General features: G+C 39.5%; 2 protein-coding genes across 15 annotated transcripts in view; one reads left to right on the forward strand and one right to left on the reverse strand.

The window, feature by feature from the left end:
- The window catches only part of LOC136866457 (nuclear pore complex protein Nup98-Nup96), a 274,665-nt gene that overhangs the window by 47,021 nt on the left and 202,714 nt on the right, over positions 1-24,930 (forward strand). For 10 of the 14 annotated variants that reach the window (XM_067143423.2, XM_067143427.2, XM_067143428.2 and 7 more), the window contains exon 2: positions 24,601-24,834. The exons of the other annotated variants lie outside the window; for them this stretch is intronic. In XM_067143423.2, coding sequence (XP_066999524.2) covers positions 24,601-24,834 — 234 coding nt within the window. The remainder of the gene's footprint in view (positions 1-24,600; positions 24,835-24,930) is intronic. 14 annotated transcript variants of the gene reach the window in all.
- Positions 1,928-24,930, reverse strand: part of LOC137498917 (uncharacterized) — a 47,698-nt gene continuing 24,695 nt past the window's right edge. The window contains exon 2 of the mRNA XM_068226740.1: positions 1,928-2,136. The gene's annotated coding sequence lies outside the window, so the exon portion shown is untranslated. The remainder of the gene's footprint in view (positions 2,137-24,930) is intronic.

Consider the following 24,930-nt stretch of genomic DNA (forward strand, 5'->3'; position numbering starts at 1 on the left):
GGTTAACAATTTTTTTCTATCTTTATACCATGCTGCAGTTCCATCAGAAAACTAATAAATATGATTAGGTGTTCTCTTCAAATTAGATTACAAACTTTCTAAATAGCCTTGGAAGAGGAACACACTGACAGTATCATGCTTAATGTATTCTGATACTACAGTATAACAAAGAACATATGATCTATTCCAAGGGTTTTTTGGGTCTCTAAGTCTCAGACAACAGTGCACTGACCTCTCACCGCTGGGTTCTGTGGTTGAAATCCCAGTCACTCCGTATGAGATATGTGTTATACAAAGAAGAGGCGAGACAAGTTTTTTCTCAAGGCACAATTTTTATCCTCACCACTAGGTGCGGTTTCATTTATACCATTACTGACCCTGTTGAAACTGAAAACAGGCTGTGGATTTTCATTTCTCAAGGATTTATGCATTTCTGTAATAAGAGGTGAATCATGGCTTGTGCATTGTTCCAATCTCATCCTGAAGAACAAGTGTATAATATTGTGCAACATCAAATATAACAAGACAGTCGAGTCTTGCTTATCCGATGTAGTGTCTCTCATTATATCTCTGCTGCTGCGTGACCATTGCATTTCTAAGAAAGTGATAAGTCTAGTTGCTGTCAGTGCTTCTATTTTAAATGGGCTGGCAGGACATTGGATTAGTGGTAATGTCGGTTAATAGGGAAAGAAAAACAATATCACGAATACTTGCAAATGTTACTATTGATACAGTTGAGGTTTACTTTCATTGTACAATTAAAAATTTGAGCATAAAAAGATTTTAAGTTTGTTTAGAAATGTTTGTGAAATACTTTTGCTTACCTCCTGATTGTCTTTCTCTCGCCACCATGTTATTGACTCCATGTAAAAGTAACGCATCATTGCTAAAGATTTCTTGCTTCTCCACGTTTTTCCATGGTGCTTCAAGGCTTTGAATCCTTCATTGTGTGCCGTTCTGCTACCACCTTCTTAAACTGCATTTTCTTTCTTTCCAGATTATTTCTCTTTTTCACTCTTGTTAACAATACCGACAGTGTCATCAGCTACTTCAAACTAGTTATCAAGGGCAAACAACTCGCTGAGTTCTTCATCTGTCAATTAAAACTGGTCATCAAGGACAGACTAGTCACTGAGGTCTTCATCAGTCGCATCTGCAACATCCAGGGTTTTTGTTTCAGCAAAGGCTACGTATTGTCCATGTTTTCTGAGATTATTTCTTTATTCTCAGAATTTTTGTCAGTCTCCTTACGTAACAAAAAGGCAAATGCTGGGGCTGTTCCTTAATTGTTGCTTGTTGTTTAAAGGGGCCTAACATCTAGGTCATCGGCCCTGTTCCTTAATTAAGGCCACGGCCACTTCCTTCCCATTGCTAGGCCTTTCCTATCCCATCGTCGCCATAAGACCTAGCTGTGTCAGTGCGACGTAAAGCGAATACCAAAAAAAAAAGTAACAACAATTTGCATGATTAGGCAATTCTTGTGTGTAATTTTAGGCAATTTTTATGGACGTTTTGGATAAAACAGAATGTCTGTTAAACAGAACCCTACTGTATATTAATTTTAAATAAGATTATTTTTCTGTTCTTTTAAAAGAAATGTATGTTGGGCTGCTATGGCAGAATGTGGTAGGAGATTATTAAAATTTTCCTCAAAGATTTCCAAAAGTTCTTGTACAGGAGTGATAAAACCATTTGAAGTGGTATTCTGTCTGTAGATGTCCATATTTTGTATGTTCTCAATCTTTCCATTTGCATCAAATGTATCAGCTGTATGTTCTAAAGGAGATGTACCAGGATAGCTCTTGCATTATGAGAAGAAATACCTTGGATGAGGTGGATTACAAATGATTTAAGAAAAACAGTCTTTATAAGTGTTGATTGGAAATTCATCATCAATCGTCAACTCATTTAATCTATAACCTTTCAACTTCAGCTTAACATTCTGATGTACTGTATACTACAAATGCCCACACTGAGGGTGCCACTTGCACTGGCCAGGACACAGTTCTGCTTTCACTATGTGAAAAAGTAAAAAGCCGCTGAAGAACTCTTTAAGTTCTCTTCCTAAAAATGCTCCTTCTTACATGTTGAACCCACGGGCTCCACAGAATCACTGAAGAAGTAAGAAGTTTGTATCTGTAAGTACAGTAGACAGGTTAATTTCAAACACAAAGAAAATCTTCCTAAAATCACCCTCCTGAATCTGGATTTTATTTATTTGGGAAACCAAAATAGCGAGAAGTCGAATTGCAGAGTTCTGTAATGAAAGATATATTTACAATGGAGTAGCACAATGCAAACGTAAAAAAAATAAGTGGAAAAACAATGAGGAAAGGTCATCTAATGATTAAAATAGAGGAAAAATTAAAAACTAACAATATAACTGTAGAGACACAATAATTAACAGTAAAAGAAACGAGGAAAGTTGAAGACTGAAAGTAAAACGAAGGGAAGAACTTATATTTAGGCACAGTAACATAAATACAGATATAACACATAAGTAACGGTATTGTACAGTAAAAAATAAATAAATATTGCATTATGTACAATAGAGGGGACAGCAATGAGAAGAGAACAAGGAATATGAAGAAAATGAGCTACGTTAAGTTAAGGAAGAATTGATTAAAGAAGGCATACGAAGAAAAAACATCAAAGTTCCTGTCAGAAGATAGAGTTACGGAGGGTTGGAATGTGGATAAATAAAGTTCTTTGAACAAGAGAGAGGCGAGAATATGGAATATGAAAGGGTGGATTAATCCTCGTTTTGAGAGTTGGATCATGTAGGGAAATGTATGTAGGTTCAAGAGAACGAAATAAACCATTAAGTGTTGTATAGGAATCTAAGGTCAGTTACTTTTCCTGTGATTAGATAACAGGCGAAGGTTTAACTTATCCAGTATCTGATTACTGCTCAAGTTTCTACAAATCAGATACTCTGGCTGTAACAATGGCACAGAAGAATGACTGCACGCTGTAAATGTGATTCAGATTAGTGGGTGAAGAGGTAGACCAAATGGGAGACGCGGATTCAGTAATTGGTAGAATGCAAGATACATAGTAGGCTCTGAGGCATGGATATCGGTGATGTCAGAAAATCTATACAACAAACCGAGAAGTGACATTATTCGTGAGGTTATCTTTTGTATATGGGGAACAAATAACAATTTACTATCAAACAACACTCCTAAGTCATTTTATTCTGTTAAAGTTGGGAACGGGTTACTGAGGAGGGAGTATTTACTAAGAATAGGGGATTTACGAAGTGTGATCAAAATAGAGGAACACTTGGTAGGATTAGGCTTAAGTCGCCATGTAGAGCACCATTCAGGGAGTAAGTTAAGCCCACTCTGTAAGTAGTTTACGTCTGATAAAGAATTGATTTGTTTGAATATTTTACAGTCATCTGCAAATAGTACAATTTTGCAAGGAACAGAGGATATACTATTGATGAGGTCGTCAATAAATAGGACAAAAAAAAGGGAACCTAGGACACTGCCCTGTGGGATACCAGAATGTACCATAACAAGAGTCGAACTGAACCCATCAAGAATCATATGCTGAGTTCTGGTATTGAGGAAGCTCTGCAGGAGAGTTAGGAGTGTGGTCTATGGTATCAAGAGCCTTTGCAATATCAATGTAGCACATGTCCAGCTGAGAACTAGCATTAAGAGCAGATGTTACATGATGGAGAAGAACAAAGAGATTAGTTAAGCAGGATCTACCAGGAAGAAAACCATGCTGCTGGGACGATATCTAAGGAAGAGTGAATGAAAGGAGATGCTGGTGGATAATTTTTTCACAAATGAGTGACAGGGTGGGTAATATAGAAATCGGGTGATAGTTTCTGATATCAGGCCTCTTTCCACTTTTAAAACCTAGAGTGATAACGATTTTCCAGTCGTCAGGAAAGTAGCCAGCTAAGAAGCAACAGTTAAATATAACAGCATTAGGATGGGCAAGAGCCGTAGTGGTATTCTTAAGGAAGACAGGACTGAGACTATCTGGACCAGTAGGTTTATTTTCTGGCTGGGAGGAAAGTAAAAAATAGACTTCTGACTCAGAGGGGAAAGATTACTGAGACTGTGAGATGGAACAGAATCGATACGTGGAAAATCTGGAAACTGAACAGGTATAACAAAATTAGATGCAAATTTCTGGTCTATCACTAGCATTGGCTAAATTACCACCCCAAGTTACTGTGTCTGGCACACACTTCGTAATTTTCTTGTTGTTTATCAGAGACCAGAATCTCTTGCTATTACTTCTCACTTCTAGGCAGGCAGAATAAATGTAGTCCTGATAATCTTGTTTTAGAAGCTGTTTATAGTATTTGCGAAGGTCAGAAAAAGTTTTATAGCTGGCTTCAGAAGGCAACCTTTTCAGTCTTTCGTTTTATTAATTTCTGCAAATTTGGTGTCGCTTTTCTTCCATGGAGGGCATCTGGCAGATGTTTTACGAGTGGGAACAAGGTCACTGATCACAGCAAGAGTCCAGTCACAGAACATGTCCACTGCTTTTTGGACTTCACCCAATTTCAGCAAGTGCCAGAGTAGAAGAAAGAGGGTGTGATTGACAGCCTGCCAATCAACCTTTCGCCACATGGCAATATAGGGTCGATGACTTTTTAGGGGGCAGGGAGGGGCAATAGAGAATGTTGCCTGTACAGAGTTGTGGTTCGATTTTAAAATATTTTGTCCCACAGAAGTAGCTGAAGGCTCAATGGAGCAGAGCATTTAGTCAAGAAGACTATCCCCACAGATGTTCTCAAGGGCGTACTGTAATATAATGGTCGAAATACCACTTGTCGAGGCTATTAGAAGGGACACCTTATGCATAGGAATTGTTAAAGTCACCCAGTATAATTACATTAGGATTCAGATTAATGGCTTTCATTACAGAAGAGAGAGAATCATGCAGTGCCTCCCTAGCAGACTAAAGAATGGTTCATCGAAGGGGGTGGGGGGGAGTGACAACTTTTCAGAATTTGCAAGGGTGGCAGTCTGGACAATTGACTGTTACGTCCTTGTAATAATATTTAACATGACTTAGCTATGTTCATACTGATACATGGCTGAAAGCAAGTGGAAACTATGGCCGTAACTAACTCCTGAAGACATGTAGTTCTCCCTGTATGAATTATTGATGTACTGATGATGGCCTCCGCCCGGGTAAAATATTCCAAAGGTAAAATAGTCCCCCATTTGGATCTCAGGCTGGGGATTATGCAGGACGGGGCAATCATCAGGAAGATGAATATTGATGTTCTGCGAGTGGGAACGCGGAATGTTAGGAGTTTGAAACGTTGCGGTAGATTAGAAAATCTGAAAAGGGAAATGGATAGACTAAAATTAGATGTAGTTGATATAAGTGGAGTACATTGGCAGGAAGAGCAGGATTTATGGTCAGGCAACTACAGAATTATCACAAAATCAAATAGGGAAAATGCAGGAGTTGGTTCAATAATGAATAAGGAAATACGGCAGCAGGTAAGTTCCTACTGTATAACCAGCATAGTGAACAAATTATTGCTGTCAAGATACACGAAGCCAATGCCCTTCACAATAGTGCAGGATTATATGTCTGCTAGTTCAGATTTTGAAGAAATCAAAAGAATATATGAAGATTTAGTACAATATAAAAAACGAGACAAGAATCTAATTGTGATGGGAGATTGGAATGCAGTGGTAGGCCAAGGAAGAGAAGGTAATGCGTAAGAGAATTTGGATTGGAACAAATGAATGAAAGATGAAGTTGGTTGGTTGAATTCTGCACTGATCATAATTTAGTCTTTGCTAATACTTGGTTCAAACACCACAAACAGTGGCTGTATGCTTGAACAAAACCTGGAAACACAGGAAGGTATCAAATAGACTTCATTATGATTAGGCAGAGTTTCAGAAACCAGGTATTGGCTTGCAGGGTGTTCCCAGGAGCTGATGTGGACTCTTGACCACAACGTGGTGGTCATGAAATGTCATATGAATTGAAGAAAGGAAGGAATGCAAGAGGTGGAATCTAGATAAGTTGAAAGTAAAGAATGTGAGGGATTGTTTCAAGGAATATGTTGCACAAGGACTAAATGAAAAGGCTGAAGGAAACTAGATGAAGAGTGGACAGTCGTGAAGAAAGAGGTAAGTAGGGCTGGTGAAGAAAAGTTAGGAAGTAAGATCAAGTAAGAATCGGTGGATAACTCGGGAGATATTAGACCTAATTGATGAAAGGTGAAGGAAAAAAAAAAAAAAAGTGAGGAGGGCAGAAAAGAATACAGGTGATTAAGGAATGAAGTAGATATCAACCTCTAAACGCTGACCTATCAGTCAAGGAGTTTGCTGCTGATGAAATGGGGGACCTAGTTTTGAGGTAATTCGACAGAGCCTTGAGAGACCAAAAAAAGGAACACAGCACCTGGAATTGATGACATACTCTCAGAAATACAGATTGCCTTAGGAGAAACCAACTTTAATTCCATTTAGTGTGTAAGATGTATGATACAGGAGAAGTGCCATCCAATTTTAGAATGTTGTTTTAACTTTCCCGAGAAATCATGTGCTGACAGGTGTGAAAATTACCACACCATTAATTTGGTATCTCATGCTTGCAATATTTTAAAACTTATTATTTACAGAAGAGTAAAAAGACAAGTTGAAGCCGAATTGGGAGAAAATCAGTTTGGCTTCAGAAAAAATGTAGGAACACTTGAAGCAATCCTGTCTTTATGCCTGATCTTAAAGGATCGAATTAAGAAAGACAATCCTATGTACTGGGGATTCATTGATCTAGAAAGGGTATTTGGTAATGTTGATTGGACTGAGCTATTTGAGATTCTGAAGATGATCGGGATCATCTACAATCTGTCTACAATCATTCTGCAGTGATATGAATCGAAGGCTATGAAAAAGCAGCAACAATCCAAAAGGGAGTGAGGCGAGCCTGCAGTTTGCCAGCTCTCCTTTTCGGTGTTTACTGTACATAGAACAGGTGATAAGGCAAGCAAAGACGAATGTGGAAAGGGAATCGCAATCCAAGATGAGGAAATAAAAAATCTGAGATTTGCCGATGATGTTATTTTTTTGAGCGAGTCTGCAGAAGATCTGGAGAAATTGCTGAAGGATATAGACACAGTCTTGGATAAGGAGTACAAGATGAATGGAGTGCAGTTGAATGAAATCTGCTAAGGCAGGAAATATTAGGTTAGGAAATGGAGTCTTAATGGAAGTAGATGAATATTGTTACTTGGTTGGTAGAATAACTAGTGATGGCAGAATAAGGAGACATAAAATGCAGACTAACACAAGAAAGGAAGGCATTTCGTAAGAAAAGAAATTTGCTCACTTGCGAACATTGATGTAGGAATTAGATATTTTTGAAGACTTTTGTCTGGAGTGTGGCATTGTATGGAAGAGAAACATGGATGATAACTATCTCAGAAAGAGAATAGCTTTTGATATGTGGTGTTACAGAAGCATGCTGAAGGTGAGTGGTTAGATCGAAGTATAAATGAAAAGATAATCAAATTGGTGAGAGGAGAATGATTTGGCAAAATTTGATCAGAAGAGACCCAAGAAGACACCCAAGTCTTGTTCAGTTTGTTTTTGATAGAAGTGTAGGTGGTAAAAATGGTAGGGGTAAACCAAGGTATGAATATGACAGATTAGAGTAGATGTAGGATGTAGTAGTTATGTGGTAATGGAAAGGTTAGGACAGGATAGGGTGGCATGGAGAACTGCATCAGACCGGTATATTGACTGATAACAATAACAAGCCTAAAACTGCTGAAAATGAGGATGAACAATTAGGCGTACTGTATAATCCTGAATACAACTCCCCCCCCCCCCTTCCCCCCCAAATATCGCTTCTAAAAATTGGGTGTGGGTCTGATTCAAGCCTTTCATTTCACGGCGCGATACTTCACACATCTTGGGGAATGTTACGTTTTTAGTGTATGTTAGTTTTAAGGGTTGGCACTGAATTCAACCAAGTCTTCCAGTAGCGTTTGTTAGAAAATAACAAGTAGACGTGTATGTACCGTATTGTTCTTTCTTATGTATTTCATGTTATAAAGGAGATTTGTTTTATAATATAAATGTAGCTAAAACTTTCCTAAAAGTCAGCTGTAGTTTATAAGCTCAGTAAAAATTATATCTAAGTATTGAACAACCCTGAAATCAAACATCTGCACACTTGTGGCAATTGAGCTACTCAGCGCGCACTCCCCCAACCCAAACACACTTTAGTTTCTTTTACTGTAAGCACTCGGCAGCAGTCAGCCTACAGTCTCACGTTCCTAGAGTGTTATGTATAAACGTGAATTCAACAAAGCGTTTGCGGCCTTCTACTGTAAGTGAAAAACTGAAAGTTATTAAGGTAGCTGAAATTATCAGAAATTGTGCTGCCGGTAGGAAATATGATACAGATGGCTCAGAAGTTAGTACTTCTGGTGATGAATGATGTGTTGATCTTCGTTCTGTGATTGATAACTTTTTCTGTGTGTCTTGTAAATAATTTATTGGGTATTATTTCAAGGACGCTTAAAAAAAAATCTGAAACTATTTTAAATTCATGAAACATACGTAGTGAAATACATTCTTGTTATGCAGCAAATATTGTAAACTTGAGTGAAACTTTTTTAAAGAATTTTGTCCTTTAAAAAATAGGGTGCAGGTCTTATTTTGGGGTGGTGGTACTTGAGATTATATGCTAAAAATAGAGCATGAAAGTAAAATGAACCCTCATGAGGGTGAACAAGCATATATAGACAATTTTACATAGGCTGTAAAAGTGTGAATTGTATTACTTTGTGTTGACTTGCAACAAGTTCTTTATTGTCCTGCTCTTACGTAGAGTAATAGGTTCTATCAATGCCAGTACTCACGTTATAATTTTGCTGTTCACAATATAAATACAGGATATTTTTATGTATTCATGGCAGGAACCAGTTGCCAACAAGGCTCCAAAAAAAATTTCCTCTTGCATATTAAAACATATTGTCACAGTTTGAGAAATTAAGTGAATGTGAAGAAATAAAGTTAATCATATGGTCAGACCTTCGTGTTGGCCAAAACAACTGGTGCATTCGTTGCACATACATGTATTCAATTAGAAGTGGATACTTTTGGAAATCCATCAGAAATTCATGATCGCTGGCCATGGTCTCTCATAGCGTGGCCGGGACTTTGCTCGTATTGAATGTTAGAAGAAGTCGGTTAAGTCTAGGATTCCGATGGTTTGGAAGCATGTGATAGCCCATTCATGTACGAATAAGCCATTTTTAGTGACTGAGATGGACCAAGACAATTTCAAAGTTTGTTTGCATGATGGCTGGTTTAAAAATAAGAAAAATAAGTCACAAAGTTTGTATGGTTCAAAATGCCTTGGGAAGATCCTGTTCACTCTATGCTAGAGAATCCCATAATGTGCTGCGACCTTGGCAAAGCTATCAGGTGTTTCCAGGTGGCCATCGATCCCCTCTTTATTATTTTTAATACATATATATATATATATTTTCTTAGGGTTAGTTGTAGACTGATTCAAAATTCTTGAAATGCGTGCTGCTCTGAAATGGACCTCTTTTTGTGCAATTTTGCTTGAAAACCCGACGGTGACCCTGAGAATCCAGTTGGGTGGGAGTGCCATGTACCTGTGCAGTAGTACCCGCCTGACAACACAGGTTCCTGCACAGCCGAATGCCAGAAGGACGTATTATTGTTTTTAAAATTTATATCTATATTTATTATTATGAGGGCTGATCATGAAAGACTGAGACTGATTTTTTTTTTTTTTTTTCACAGATGTGTATTACTCTATTTCAATGTTTACATTATATATTTCAAAGTAGTCGCCTCCTACTTCAATGCACGTTTTATAGCGTCTGTGCCAGTCCTTGAACACTTGCTGCAGACCATTCTTTTTCAGATCCTTGAGAATCACCTAGCTTTTAAGCACTGCTTCAGAGTTCTCAAATCGATTGCCCCTAAGCTTTACCTTTAGTGATGGGAATAAAAAAATCACAGGTTGCAAGATCAGGGCTGTAAGGTAGATGCGGTACACAGGTAATGTTGAATCGAGCCAGAAGCTGCATGACTTGAATTCGCCACCCAGTCCGAGAAAGCTCTGGTCATTTATTTGCAGTGTGCTTCCTCCACCAATCCTCACGGACAATCACTTTAGTCACAGCAGAAGAAGAAACACCAGGCCCACCTTGCTTAACACAGACAAGTCGGCCTTATTTGAAGTCCTTGAACCACCTAAACACTGTTGCACGAGGCAGTGCATCTTCATCGTATGCTTGCTTCAGCTTTTCTTAAGTTTCAGTGGCTGTATGGTTTAAACGAAAACAAAATTTGATTGCGCTGTACTGCTCCTCTCGCGTCACCTCCATTGTCTGGTATGCGAAATGCATTTAGCGTCTACATAATAGAGTATTACTACCTACCTGCAGTCTACGGACATTGTACATAAAAACCCGCTCTTTTCAAATATTTATGTTACATGTAGGAAACTATCACGGAAACTACAGGATAAAATCAGTCTCATTCTTTGTTGATCAGTCTACGTATGTACACGCTATGGGGTACATGTTACTGTGGGTTATTGGAGGGAGTCCTAGTGCTCATTGCCTCAGTCATCCCATATTAGGAATCATCCAGCATCGGACCCTGGGCAATACCTGCTATGACCAGGTGGGTATTGCCTTGACTACTTGGTTCAGCTACAGAGGCCCGTGATAAGAGTGGGTGGCGTTTGGGGAGGATGAATTCAAGCATGGCTTCGAAACATCTTTGGCCTACCGAAGGTGGTCTGTGGGGCAACCCCCTGAAAACGGCTGCAGTGTGTTAGTATGGATCCACCTTGCCTAGGTTCCTGGTTGCTACCAGAATCGGTGAGCATGATTTTAAGCTTCTTAAATCAATTGTTTTCGGAGAATACGGCGAACTTGAGAATCTTCAGAAAGTGCGCAGCGTTAGTTTACTCTTGGACTCGATCAGCAGTTCAAGCCAATCAATTGCTTAAGTGCGACCACTTTGGCAAAATCCCTGTCAAAGTGGAGGAGCACAAATTGTTAAGTCTGGTTTGCAGAGAAATCTTCTTCCACGACCTTATTTTGAACACTGATGACGAGTTGATTGAAGACGTGAAGAACCGTGGCGTGATACACGTCCGGCGCATTACATGTAAAGTCAGCGGTGAAGACGTTGATGCCTTCATTGTCTGTCTCAAGTTGTCAGTGTTAACAAGAGAAGTCAAGGTAACAACCTACAGTATTGTTGCGAGGTGAGGCTGTATATTCCGCCTCCAGTGCGATGCTATCAATGCCAGAGATTCAGACACATGGTATCTCGTTCAAATCAGTCTGTGTGTGGTACATTCCAAAGAGGAACTCATGGCACGGAAGAGTGTAAAACTCCTTACAGTTGCACTAACTGCCCTGGTCTTCATTCTCCTCGAGATATGATATATCTGAGTGAGAAGATGATCCAGGAGATCAAGACCCTAGTTGGTCTATCCTACCAGGAAGTGTGCCGTAAGTTTAATTCCATGAATATATATGTTAATACATTACACTTAAGCATGGTAGCTCAGAGTCTACCATGTTTGTCATTCACCTGGGCTATACCCGTGAAGATCGCTGCGCCCAAGGCGGCTGTTTCTCCTGTGAGCAAAATCGCAAAGAGTAAAATCGTGAGGGGGGGGGGGGGGCGCCCAACCTTCGAACACCAAGAAGACTATGCTGGCTGGGAATACTAAGCTGGCACAGCAGGGGGCGAAGGCCAAGTCTCCTTCCCCAAGAGGTGGCCAAAAGCCGTGCCCAAGCTGGCGGAAGCAGCATCGTTGACCAGGGCTGGGAAAATATCTCCCAGCCCATCTAAACAAGAAAAGAAGGCATAGAAGGGAAACGGCGTTACCAGGCGTTCCCGCGCTTCTCCTGCGAAGGGGAAATCATCCCCTCCATCTAGTGGCTACTCGTAGGAAGAAACCCCGCCCCAAAATACGTCGAAGTTCTGGGCGTCCATCCCCTTGTCTGCTGCTGACGGGATGGATGTCTAGCTTTCATCTACATCTGTATTCAGGAAACTAATCTAAGACTATTCTCCGGACCACCTTTTGAACAGGCTAAAGCGGAAGTAACGTCATTGCCTCTTCACACTCGCCGTTGTTGCCAAATGAACCGGCGCATGATTCGAAGTTGTACTCCAGCATTATAATACAGCACAGCTCAAGGATTGTACGTCGAGTGCATTTAAAAGAATTAGGGGCCTAATACTTGAATGTATGCATGTTAGAATCCCATACATTCTTTTAACGGCGTACATCTTCACACAATTGATTTACTGACTTACATTTTTAATGTACTAACTACAATATCACACGTAAAGCATTGCGAACGAATTCTTTTGACATATACAGTAAGCATTATATTCATTAAATTAATTCATAAAATTATTATTATTATTATCAATATATATAACATTATTATATCATTTACCATTCATTATTATTATTATTATTATTATCATCATCATCATCATTATTATCTAAATATATGGCCTGATTCCTTTCGAAGGAATCCATTCCAAGTACTTGAAATGAGCCTACTGGAGAGGTCTGACACGCTACTCCGAGCGATTGATGACTAAGCGAGAGAAGTAATGATTATGTACTCGTACTGGAATTGAAACTGACAGGGGAAGTTGGGGATCCAGGCGAAAACCTGTCCCACCTCCGCTTTGTCCAGCACAATTTCAATAAATTAATTATTACAAATATATTTTTATAAAACACATTATTACGTATTATTATTATAATCATGCAGGAGGTTTGAGCGTCAGCTTACCTTGTGCCGCAGTAATTAATCTGTATCGCTGTCGAGTGGCTGCACACCCAAGTCGGAATCGGAGTCGGGGTCAGCACACGAGGTATAATCACCGGAGCTGGAGCTGTCATCGTTGAGATTGATCACAATCTTGTCGTGAAGAAGTTCTATGAGGCCATCAGCTTCCCACATGCGATTCTCCGTCTGTTTCACGTGTTCTACATGATTTCGCCATTGTTTCAAAGTCACTTTACGTATTCCCTCTCGCATTAATTGTTCCACTTCTGGGAGCTTGTAACGTTTGTTGTTAGCCACAATATATCCCTTCACTTGACTCCACAAGTTCTATGGGATTTAGCTCGCAGTGATACGGAGGGAGACGTAACACCTCGTGACCTGCAGCTGCTGCCAGATTGTCAATGCGATAGTTGGCATCATAATTTGCACGAATTTTATTGAGTATTTCCACAAGTTCAAGTTTATTCATAGAGGGTTCCCAAGTAATATTTTTCTCTGTCAACCAAGCCTGAATAACAGGTTTCGTGGCACTTTTTGTGGGCACACTCGATTTTCACTGAGTGATATGAAGCATTATCTAGGACAATAACTGAATTAGGTGGTATATTCGGTAATAGTCGCTTCGTGAAATATTCCTCGCATCGCTCACCGTCCATTTCCCCATGATAGTCGCCTGTCTTTTTGCCCACGAATATAAATTCTGCTCCCTCAACGAACTCACATTCAGTCCCTGCATGAATCAGCAGTACATGCCCCCCTTTGCCCGAGGGTGCCTTGCTACCTGTGGTGAGGCCCTCTCTCCATGCCTGTGTAGCTGTCTTAATAGATGTATCAACCCAAACCCTGGACTTAGTGTGGCCGGCTTTTGCCCATGTCTCATCTGTGTACACTACGAATTTTCCCTTGGCCCTTACTTCGCGAATACTTCGTAAATATCTATGACGCCAAGCAACAATGTCTTCCTTGTCAATTAACAATGATTCTCTCCTTTGCTTTATATACTTAAACCCCATATCTAAAAGTAGCCTCCGCATGGTTGTTTTAGAGAACTTTGGAAGTTCCTTGTCCTCATTAACGATTGATACCATCTTATTTAATGTTGGTAGATCATTCTCCCTGTACAAGACGTGGATTTTTCTCCTTATTGCCGCTCGAGTAAAGGAATCGTACTTCTGAAGACGAGTTACTTTCCTTTCTGTTCCTCTGTTTCCTAGGTGTCTCCAACCCCTTTTCCGGTTTTATAATCTGCTTTCACCTTGAGCACGGTTGTATGTGAAGCTCCCACAGCCTCTGCTGTCTGTCTCGCTGCTTCATGAACAGTAGTAATTCCGCCGTCAGTAGTTTTCGCGCGGAAATGCTTATAAACAGAGAGAATCATGTTTCTCTCACTGGACGTAAAAATCTTGCGTTTCTTCTTCAACTGATAAGTCTGGTGAATTTTTGTTCAGATCCATTTTACAATAATAAGAAACCTACAACGTACAAGACACTACACTACAAGAATTATGAATTAGCACACAATACGCACATGCACTCTTTTCGTAAAAGCAAAGCACACTGATAAAATTCTCTCACTGCTGTTTTAAACAGACTACGATGTACGATTGGAACTGCACGCGCGTGTTCAAGACATCCACTGAGTAAGTAAGCATGGCAGCTCCGCAATGACGGCACCACTGCCAAAACTCGCCCCCTTGCCCCCCTCGCCTACCATGTGACAACACCGTAGGCGCTGCCCCTGTCACCCGCGCCATCCCCTGGTCCATACACTCACTTCCGCTGTAGTCTGCTCAAAAGGGGTCCGGAGAATAGGTCATCATATGGTCTTGAGAAATTTTAGACTATACTCGACAGAACGACATTATACTAACCGGGCTTCCAGTGGCATTAGTATTTTCATTTGTTCTGATACACCTACAGCTAAGAGGTTCCACTAAAACCCCACTGAAGGCTGTATCAGTTCGGATTTCGCTGCCTGTCATAGCAAAAGTGTGTAATGTTTGTTTTCCACCAGGTCAGCTTCTTATATAAATGATGTAACTAATCTTTTAGATCAGCTTTTACCTCCATTTCTCTTATTGGGATATTTTAACACCCGTCACCCTATATGGGGCTCTGAAATGACTTTCCCCCAGGGGAAGGGAGTTGGAACGGTTAGTAAAAGCGCTGGAGTTATGTATTTTGAACACAGGTGAACAATGCATTTTAGCATACCTTATGGTACATACTCTAGCATAGACGTTGGTCTATGCAGCCTAACGCCGGTTTCCCTGCTTCAGTGGAAGGTACACGGTTTGACAGTGACCCTTTTCCTATTGCTCTTACTTTGTTGAAACAGAAATCCATCAAGGCTCCTCCTCAATGGATTCTTAAAGATGCTGATTGGCCGAAGTTCACATCGCTAGCTGTCTTTAACGACGCTACCAGCTGGACCGTAGACGGCAATATAACGTACATAACACATATTATTCTTGCCCCTGTTGAGGAGTCCATTCCATCCTTTTCAGGGACTCTTCTACAAAAACTTGTTTCTTGATGGAACGAAGAAATTGCAGCAGTGATTAAAAAAAAAAGACATTGCGCTCTTATACACTATCATAGGCAGCCTACTGTGGCCAGCTTGGTAACATTTAAAAAGCTCCGTGCTAGGGCATGAATTCTTAATTCAACAGAATAAGAAAGCTTAATGGGAGAGATGTGTCATCTATGACATCACGTACATCATCATCTCAAGTGTGGAATAAACTTGGACATATTTCCAGAGTACCAGGAATTTCCATTGCAGGCAGTATCGTCGCTGAACCACTCAGGATTGCTAACCATCTAGCAAGTCATTTCGCAGATGTGTCTGGTTCCGGAATTACCATCGTGATTTCCTGACTGAAGCGAGAGGCAGAAAGTCATAATCTCATTTTTACCATTCAAGATTCAGAGGACTATAATGTGCCCTTTACGGAGTGGGGACACCTCAGTGCCTGGGCACTTTGCAAAGAGACGGCTCCCGGACTAGATAATGTCCATATCCAGATATTCAAGCACCTTAATGAGGATTGTCTCTTATATCTTATTAGTGTGTTCAACCGAATCTAGATCGAGGGTGAGTTTCCATCACAGTGGTGAGTATGCAGGAAGTTGCAGATCTGTTCATCTTACTCTGTGTGTAAACTATTTAAGAGGATGGTGAATTGCAGACTCGTGTGGTGTTTGGAGAAATGAGGATTTTTGTCTGAGTACCAGTGTGGTTTTCGAACAGCTCGCTGTACAACTGACCACTTGGTATGCCTGGAGATTTCTATCCAGGATGCTTTTCTCCAAAAAGCAGCATTTGGTGGCTGTTTTCTTAGACTTAGGTAAGGCCTACGGCACCACATGATGATATGGCATCCTTTCAGTCCTGCATCAGTGGAAATTCCAAAGGTAACTTGCCAGAGTTTATTGCAAATTTTTTTGTCCCTCCGTCTATTCCAAGTCTGAGTAGGGAGGTCATATTCGCAATATCATGTTCAAGAAAATGGAGTCCCACAGGGATCGGTTCTCGGTGTTACTCTGTTCGCAATAGCCATAAACTGTATTTACAATCAAAGATTAGGGTAGGGTTTTCCACCAGTTCAATACTACAAAGTAGTGACATTATTAAAACATCACATTTTTATTTAATGTCATTTCTAGTACTGGTTTTGGCAACTTAATTTGCCGTAATCAGCCTAGGAGATTGTTGCAGGACATTTTTGATAGCTACATTAAAATACTTATACTAGTTGTATGTACATAAACAGGACCTTCTAAACTAAGTTTTGTGTTATATACAATTCCATGTAAACCTTAAAGCTTATGCAATTTATTGAAATTTATTGAAATAAATTATTACCAGGTTCTAGATAAGTCATAAAACTTATGCAGTCTTTTAAATATATAGCTCTTTGCATTGTCAAATTGTTTGTAACTATTATAAAAAGTTTACTATGGCACCAAACTTTAGATAGAATTTCTTTTTAAGTATATCTTATTCAGCTGTTAAGGACATACAATTAGCCTTGAGGAGGCATAAAAGCAATTTTTTCTGTCTTAGTTTTTTATTTTAAAGAGTGCCTAACAGCTAGTTTCATTCTAGAATATTGTTGTACAATATAAATGAGTAGAAGGCCATTTTCAGTGACCAATTTTTGATAGAAAACAGTTCCTCATAGAATGTGATTAATGAACCATATGTAGTGTTCATATTTTTTCATTATTAGAATAAAAGATTTACCGGGCGAGTTGGCCGTGCGCGTAGAGGCACGCGGCCTTGAGCTTGCATCCGGGAGATAGTAGGTTCGAATCCCACTATCGGCAGACCTGAAAATGGTTTTCCGTGGTTTCCCATTTTCATACCAGGCAAATGCTGGGGCTGTACCTTAATTAAGGCCACGGCCGCTTCCTTCCAACTCCTAGGCCTTTCCTATCCCATCGTCGCCGTAAGACCTATCTGTGTCGGTGCGACGTAAAGCCCCTAGCAAAAAAAAATAAAAAAATTAATGACGTATGTCTTGTATGGATACCCTGAATCAGCTTAACTTAAAAATGTGTCATTAGTATTGGTCGTATGTATGTATGTATGTATGTATGTATGTATGTACGTATGTATGTATGTTTAGTCCTCAGCCCGAAGGCTGGTTGGATCCTCAACAGCTCCACCATCAGCTGTCATAGATGGCGTAGGCATCACTGAAGAGGCGTACTAGGGAAATGAGGAGTGAGGTAGTTTCCCGTTGCTTTCCTCACTGAGCCAGAAGTTGCTATTACATATCAGTCTGCCAAGCCCACTGAAATGCACGCACCAACTGACCGTATGAGCAATATTTTCACACCATTCATAGCAGGGACTGGCTGCAGAAGGAATGGCATTACTAGCATCACTCATACCTCAGTCACTTTCATTTTGACAAAGCCAAGGATAAAGCTGAGACAGATCAATGAAAGTAACAAGATTGCTCTAGCCCATACTAGAAGACATAGTGCACTGTAAACACTAGGTCCCGCCAGCAAAGGCATAAGTATTGGTCCTGTAATTTAAAATTGTATCCAACACTATGTGGTAAACTTGAAGGCATAAATTGTTGGGCGAGGTTTTTTGAAAATATGCTGTTTTCGGGTGGTTCTAGAAAGATCTCAAACCAAGACAGACCTAAAAGGAAAATTTGAACCACAAGTTAGCATGGCGCAATCAGGGACAAAGAAAAAAGCTTAGTAAAAAAGGATAAAAAGGAAGGAACTCACCTCGAGCACCAAGTTAACAAGCGAAGAGTTCAAGAGGAACTGCCAAGCAGAATGTGAGGCAACAAGCCGCGAGCACCAGCGGGGAAGAAGGGGAAGGAGGGCGTGTCAGGTAGGGGGAGGGAGGTCACGGTAGCAGGAGAACATAGGTCGGGAGGGCGTGGATTCCGGTGGGGGTAATAGGCTAGCGTGTTATGTATTGTTTTTTATACTGGTCGATCTTTTGGTATTTTAAGATTGTTAATAACTGAAATAAACATATCAAATAAGATTGTAGGTTTTTCAGACAGATCATTAAGATTGTAATTAGGGTTGTAATACTGATCCAGTAAAATGAAACATTGCTCTGTTAGGTCAAGTAGAAGACCTTTATTCATTATTTTGATGTCTATATCGTTGATGCCATGAAAGCTATGTTTGTAGTAGTTTATATGCTGCCCTATTGCCGAAAATCTCCTGTATTTGATAGCATTAACGTGCTCGTTGTATCTGATCTTGAAGGATCTCCCTGTTTGTCCAATGTATGCGCTGAAGCAGTCGTTACAGTGAAATCTGTAGACGCCTGGCTTATCAAAGGGGTTGGAAATATTAACTAGGCTAGAGTTATGGGATATGTCGAGATTTCTGTTATTAGTCCTGAAAGAAATTTTGGTATTTTTCTTTTTAAATATGTTTGTTACTCGGTAGATGTCAGGATTAAATGTAAAAATTGAATAAGTTTTTGATTTTGATATTTCTTTTCGTAAACTGGATTTAGGTTGGTGTTTAAACTCGTGTATTATATGTTCTATAAAACTATGATTATAACCATTGTGGAGTGCAATGCTACGTATAGTATTGAGTTCTTTGTTTAAATCTGATTTTGACATGGGTACATTGAAGGCACGATGTATTAAACTGTTATAGGAGGAACGTTTATGGCTAGGGGGATGTATGGAATCTTGCTTGATGGTTATAGCTGTGTGCGTTGGTTTCCTCTAGATTTTGTATTTAAAAGAATACGGGAGCCTAGTGATAGTTATATCTAAAAAGTTGAGGGCCTTATTGATTTCGGACTCTATTGTGAACTTAATGTCTGTATCGATGTTATTGAGGTGTGCAAGGGTAGTAGATGCGTCAGTAATACGTTGGTCCATGATGCTAAACTATCGTCTACAAATCTGGACCATAAGCTTATGTTGTTAAATTTCTTGTCTTTTTTAATTTTTGTGTTTTCTAAGAAATCTAGATATATGTTGGCTTAAATGCCAGATGCCGGTGAACCCATGGCTAGCCTGGCCTGTTTGTATATTACCTTATCAAATATGAAATAATTACTGTTGGTTAGAAGTTTCAAAATGGGCATAAAATCAGCTATCTCAAGTTGGCTATGAGTACGTAGGTTTTTGAAATAATTGGTATAACTTTTTCTGGTTTAATATTTGTATAGATATCGGTAATGTTGAGTGAATGCATTTTATGATATGGTTGTAATTTAAAGTGATCCAGTCGTTTGATTAACTCAATGCGGACCGTGGACAGCGTAAGACGTTTAAGCTTGCTCCTATGCTGCAGGCCGTGGACGGCGTTAGACGTTTAATGTTCAGCGTGAAGCAGTGCTGTTTATATTCGTCATCTGTGGATTCTTACACCTTAGTCAGCATAACTGGTTGTAGCAGGAAGTTGTTTGACCTTTTTGAGATAACCCTCGCATTGAGTGGGCTAATGTTATCTTAGCTGTTTTAGCGGGAATATCTCAGCACTTCCTCGTGCATCAAGACGGTACTTGAGATTCCAGTGCAGTGCGTATCGTTCTTACCGAGTGTAGTATAATGGCTTATAAAACAAAGTTTCTTACGGAAGATTAATTATTAGATATTGTTCACAATGATTATTCTGGTGTTGATCTTATTCCTGAAATAGACTCAGATGGTGAAAGTGAGAGTGACGGGGAAATTCTGATAGGCCTATATAGAAAAGTGAAGTGCCTGATACATATCATCCTAGATATTGTCCATCCGTTCCACCATTAACAGAGAATTCAGGTATAAACGTTCAAATAGAAAATAAGCAGGATATTTTGAGCTACGTGAGTATTTTCATGAATGACGAATTTTATCAGTATGTGTGTGAGCAGACCAATCTATATGCGAGTCATGTGATAAGTGCGGTGCCCCGGCCTTTCACAAAGAATTCGATCATGCAATCGTGGAAACCGATTAGTCCAAAATCCTGATATAAAAATGTACTGGACCGAAGACCCTGTTTTTCATACTCCGATATTTTCTAATACAATGTTCCGAATACGCTTCCTTCATATTCTTTCATTTCTTCACTTTGGTGACAGTAATCATTATGCCTAAAATACAGATAGGCTGTATAAAATCAGACGTATTTTGAAACCTGTGACACCAGATATCACACCCTAAAAATTTACTAGAGGTAAGCATAAAGTATATTTTTCTAACATTTATAGTTTAGGAGTAATTGTAAATTGTATTAAGTGATGTACGTCAAGAGGGCCGGGCATGAAAGTGGCTGGTCCAGGCATTCAAGTGTCCCACTCAGAAGCAGGTACTGAACGTGTTAATTCTAGGGTGTTTTTAACGGATTTGTTTGCCTAAAAAGTGTAATGTTCACTCAAAAATTGTTCAGTGAATTGAGCCATTTTATAAAGGGGACTCAGTCTGAAATTTACAGGGTTCATGTTAATAAGTGTTTTTCATTATCCGTTAATAAAAAAGTTGTGTTTTTAAGTTTCTGTTTTAGTTGCTTTTGGATGGATTGGGTTGGATCTTTATCAATAATTGTGAAGGATCTATCTGTAAAAAGTTTTTTTTATTTTGTCAGTATAGTCTGCTTGGTCCATTATGACAGTAGTGTTTCCTTTATGTGCTTTAGTAATAATGGTTTTTGTATTCTTAATTTTATTTTTAAGTTGAAGAATCTTTTTTCTGTCTGCGAGTTGCGTTGAAGTTATAGTATGTGCCGGTGTACTGAAAATACTTATTTGTTTTTTAGTCTTGTGTCTGATTTTTAAGTTGAGCTGATTCAGGGTATCCATACAAGACATATGTCAGAAATATTTTATTCTAATAACGAAAAAATATGACACTACATATGGTTCATTAATCACATACTATGAGGAACTGTTTTCTATCAAAATTGGTCACTGAAAATGGTCTTCTACCCATTTATATTGTACAACAATATTCTAGAATGAAACTAGCTGTTAGTTTTTTATTTTAAAGAGTGCCTATGATAGAAATTTAAAAAAAATGTTTTTATGCCTCTTCAAGTCTGATTGTACATCCTTAACAGCTGAATAAGATATACTTAAAAAGAAATTTTCTGTAAAGTTTGGTGTCATAGTAAAATTTTTATAATAGTTACAATTTGGCAATGCAAGGAGCTGTATATTTAAAAGATTGCATAAGTTTTATGACTTATCTAGAACCTGGTAATAATTTATTTAATCTCTGTATTTCAATTACATAAGCTTTCAAGTTTACATGCAATTGTAAATAACACAAAACTTAGTGTAGAAGGTCCTCTTTATGTACATACTGTTAGTAAAATGTGACGTTATAATAATTTCACTACTTCATAGTATTGAACAGGTGGAAAACCCTACCCTTATCTTTGATTGTAAATTTCGATTCAATACGGACCAAATTGCCTGCTGTCATTTCTTGATGGATACAGTACTTTTGAATCCATCTCTTGGCACAGGCCAGAGTAAAGTGTAGCTTCCACCGAAGTCCCAGTCAACATCCATGGCTGTGACAATATGGAAGTTGCTGGGGTATGGGTAGTGCTGAGTAATGACATTCAGAGCACGACTAGTGCATCTGAGTGTTATGAAAGGTGCTGCTCATACGGTCAGTCGTGCTGCAATAGTACTTTCTGATCCAGTGAGGAAAGCAATGGCAAACTACCTCACTCCTCATCTTGCCTAGTACGCCTCATTTCGGTGCTGCCATTGGTTTTTGGGGTTTCCTTATAACCGCATAACCTTTGGTGGTGCTATTTGAGGATCTAACCAGCCTCTGGGCTGATGACCTAACAGACACGGACCAAAAATGAAATTCTTGACATTTAATAAACTGTATTGTCGCTGGTGCTGTTTTGACAGTAATACCGTTGCTACATGTAGAACATTTTGCTCTGCATTATAGCTCGTAAAATATGGCAGTCGCAGAGCAACAAAATGACAGCAAGCTATTAGGACAGTGGAACAGTTGACTTTAGAACATGGCTTTCGGTTTTCAACCACAAAGACCTCTGCTGTACACTTTGGCCGGAAGAGCTCTCTTCACTCCCACCCTGAGCTTTATTTACAGGATGTCGATCTTTTTGTAGTTTACACCGATTTCTTGGGCTCCTTTTTGATAGCAAATTATTGTGGGAGCCACACGTGTGTCAGTTAAAAGCCAAGTGCACTAAGAAGGTGAATATTGTAAAGTTTTTTTTTTTGCTAGTGGCTTTACGTTGCACCGACACAGATAGGTCTTATGGAAAAGTAAAGTTTCTTAGTGTCACTACTTGAAGGGAAGGCAGATTGCAATGTGCTCTTACAATTTTATAGGGCACATATTTTATCCAGGTTAGACTATGCCAGTGCAGCATATGGATCAGCAAGGCAAAGCAACCTTGCGAAAATGAATAGCATCCATCACAGCGGAGTTAGGTTAGCAATGGAAGCATTCCGAATAAGCCCCATTGCTAGCCTGCTCGCTGAATCTGGTGTGCCGCCTTTATATTTAAGGCGCCAACAAATACTTTTGTAATATGCTGCAAATCTGCGACAGATGCCACTTCACCAAAGCTATCCTTGCGTATTCCAAAATGGAAACCGTCGCCTGTACACTGCTTATCCTTGAGCAATGTAGCTGGTGGATATGTGCTTGGATAGCAGTCACAGATTGTTTCATGTACCTTCAGTTCCTTGCCTTGTCAGACGAACAAGTAGGGTACCTCCATGGATAATACGTCAACCAGAAATAATTCTAGATTTGCACACAGGCCCGAAAGAGAACACGGACCTTTCCATTTGTCGGAGGCTCTTCTTGTCGTTGTAAGCCGGTATCCCGATTCTGTCATTCTTTACACTGATGGTTAGAGGGCAGCAGGAGTAGGCCATGCATTTGTTGTCGACAATAACAGGTTTCTTTTTCCTCTGTCAGAAGCCTGTAATGTGTACACATCAGAGATCTATGCTATCTGTGAAGTTCTGCAGTACGCACTGTCCGATGAGCTATGGCACTTTCTGATGTGTACAGAGCTCCTTGAGCTCGCTACAATCTATTGATATATGTTTCTCTCTGCACCCTCTAGTGCAGTGGATCCAGGACCTGCTGGCCAGGTGTTCGAATGCCAGCACTAGAATAACGTTTATGTGGCTCCCAAGCCACCTGGGTGTAGAGCGAAACTAATTAGCTGATATGGCTGCCAAGGAGGCAGTCACATTGCCCCTCTTGTTGCCTTACAAGTTTCAGGTTGACGTATTATCCATGGACGTACCCTACTTGTTCGTCTGACAAGGCAAGGAACCAAAGGTACATGAAACAATCTGTCTCAGCTGATACATTTGGTTATGTCCCCTTGGGAAGTGGAGTGGCAGGCCACCACTTTCCCAGATAAGCTGAGAGAGATAAAAGGAACTACAAAGGTGTAGAAGACTTCCCTTCTGGCTTCTCGGAGGGAAGCAATGGTACTGTGTATTCTTTGGATTGTTCATGGCATAGCAACACATTTCTACTTACTGAAGGCCTGAAATCCCACCGTGTGTACTTGCATTGTTCATCGTACCATGGTACACATCCTTACAGAGTGCATGGACCTGGCCTGTCTGCGCCGTAGTCTAAATCTTCCGAGTACAATCTCTGTCATCCTATGGGATGAGATCAGTCAACAGACCTCGTCATCCATTATATGAGGGATAGTGGCCTCTTTTATCGTGTGTTAAAGTACTGTATATTTTCTGTTAGTTTGTGTTTGTGTATTTTAATGTGTTATTTTAACTTTAACTTGAATGATATATATTACTGTACTTCAAGGCAGTGCCTTATTCCATTGCAATCTATATTTTCTATAATTTTATAGGAAAATAAGCCATTCAAATTAGATCCTCTGATTATTTTAATTTCATAATTATTTTTCTTCATCATTTGTTTTAAATTCTAGTTAATTATCATATCATTTTGTTCCATCTTGTACCATTAGGGGCTGATGACTTAGATGTGAGACCCCTGTAAACAACAAGCATCATCATAAACGTCTGCTGGTACTCGGCCAAAATTGTTTAATGCAGACTATTGTGGTGGTTCAGAGGTTTTAATTAACTTTTGTTAATTTTTCTTGTCAAATATAATTATAGTTACTTTAAAAGCATTTTAATTTTTACATTACATAATTAGTTTCTCACCTTAGATAACTTTTCTCATAGTAGGCATTTGTACATTATACAGTTAGTTGCCTAAGCTAAGTTTATTTCTTAACTGTGTGTTTTTGACTGAAGTAAATGCTCATTTTTGCAGCTGGTATTTTTGGCTCTTCAACTGAATCCTCATTTGGCTTGCTATCCAGTAAGTGTGAGAATGCCCCTGTAGCAACTTCAGGTTTGGGTTTTGGTGTTGGATTTCATCTCCCATTTACTTCAGCCACCACAACTGCAAGTGCTAGAGGAATGTCTCTTGGGTTACCTGGCTTAGTTTCTTCATGCACTTCAACCCAACCCTCTACTGACACTTCTCTGTTTCCTTCCAGTACAGGTAATAATTTGTGTTGAAATCCACTATAGTTAATGGTTTTTAATAAAGTGTTTGTGTAAAAAGTAGAGATTGATGTAGCTTTTAAATGTAGTTCTT

This window comes from Anabrus simplex, chromosome 3, assembly GCF_040414725.1.
Source record: "Anabrus simplex isolate iqAnaSimp1 chromosome 3, ASM4041472v1, whole genome shotgun sequence".
Taxonomy (NCBI): Eukaryota; Metazoa; Arthropoda; class Insecta; order Orthoptera; family Tettigoniidae; genus Anabrus; species Anabrus simplex.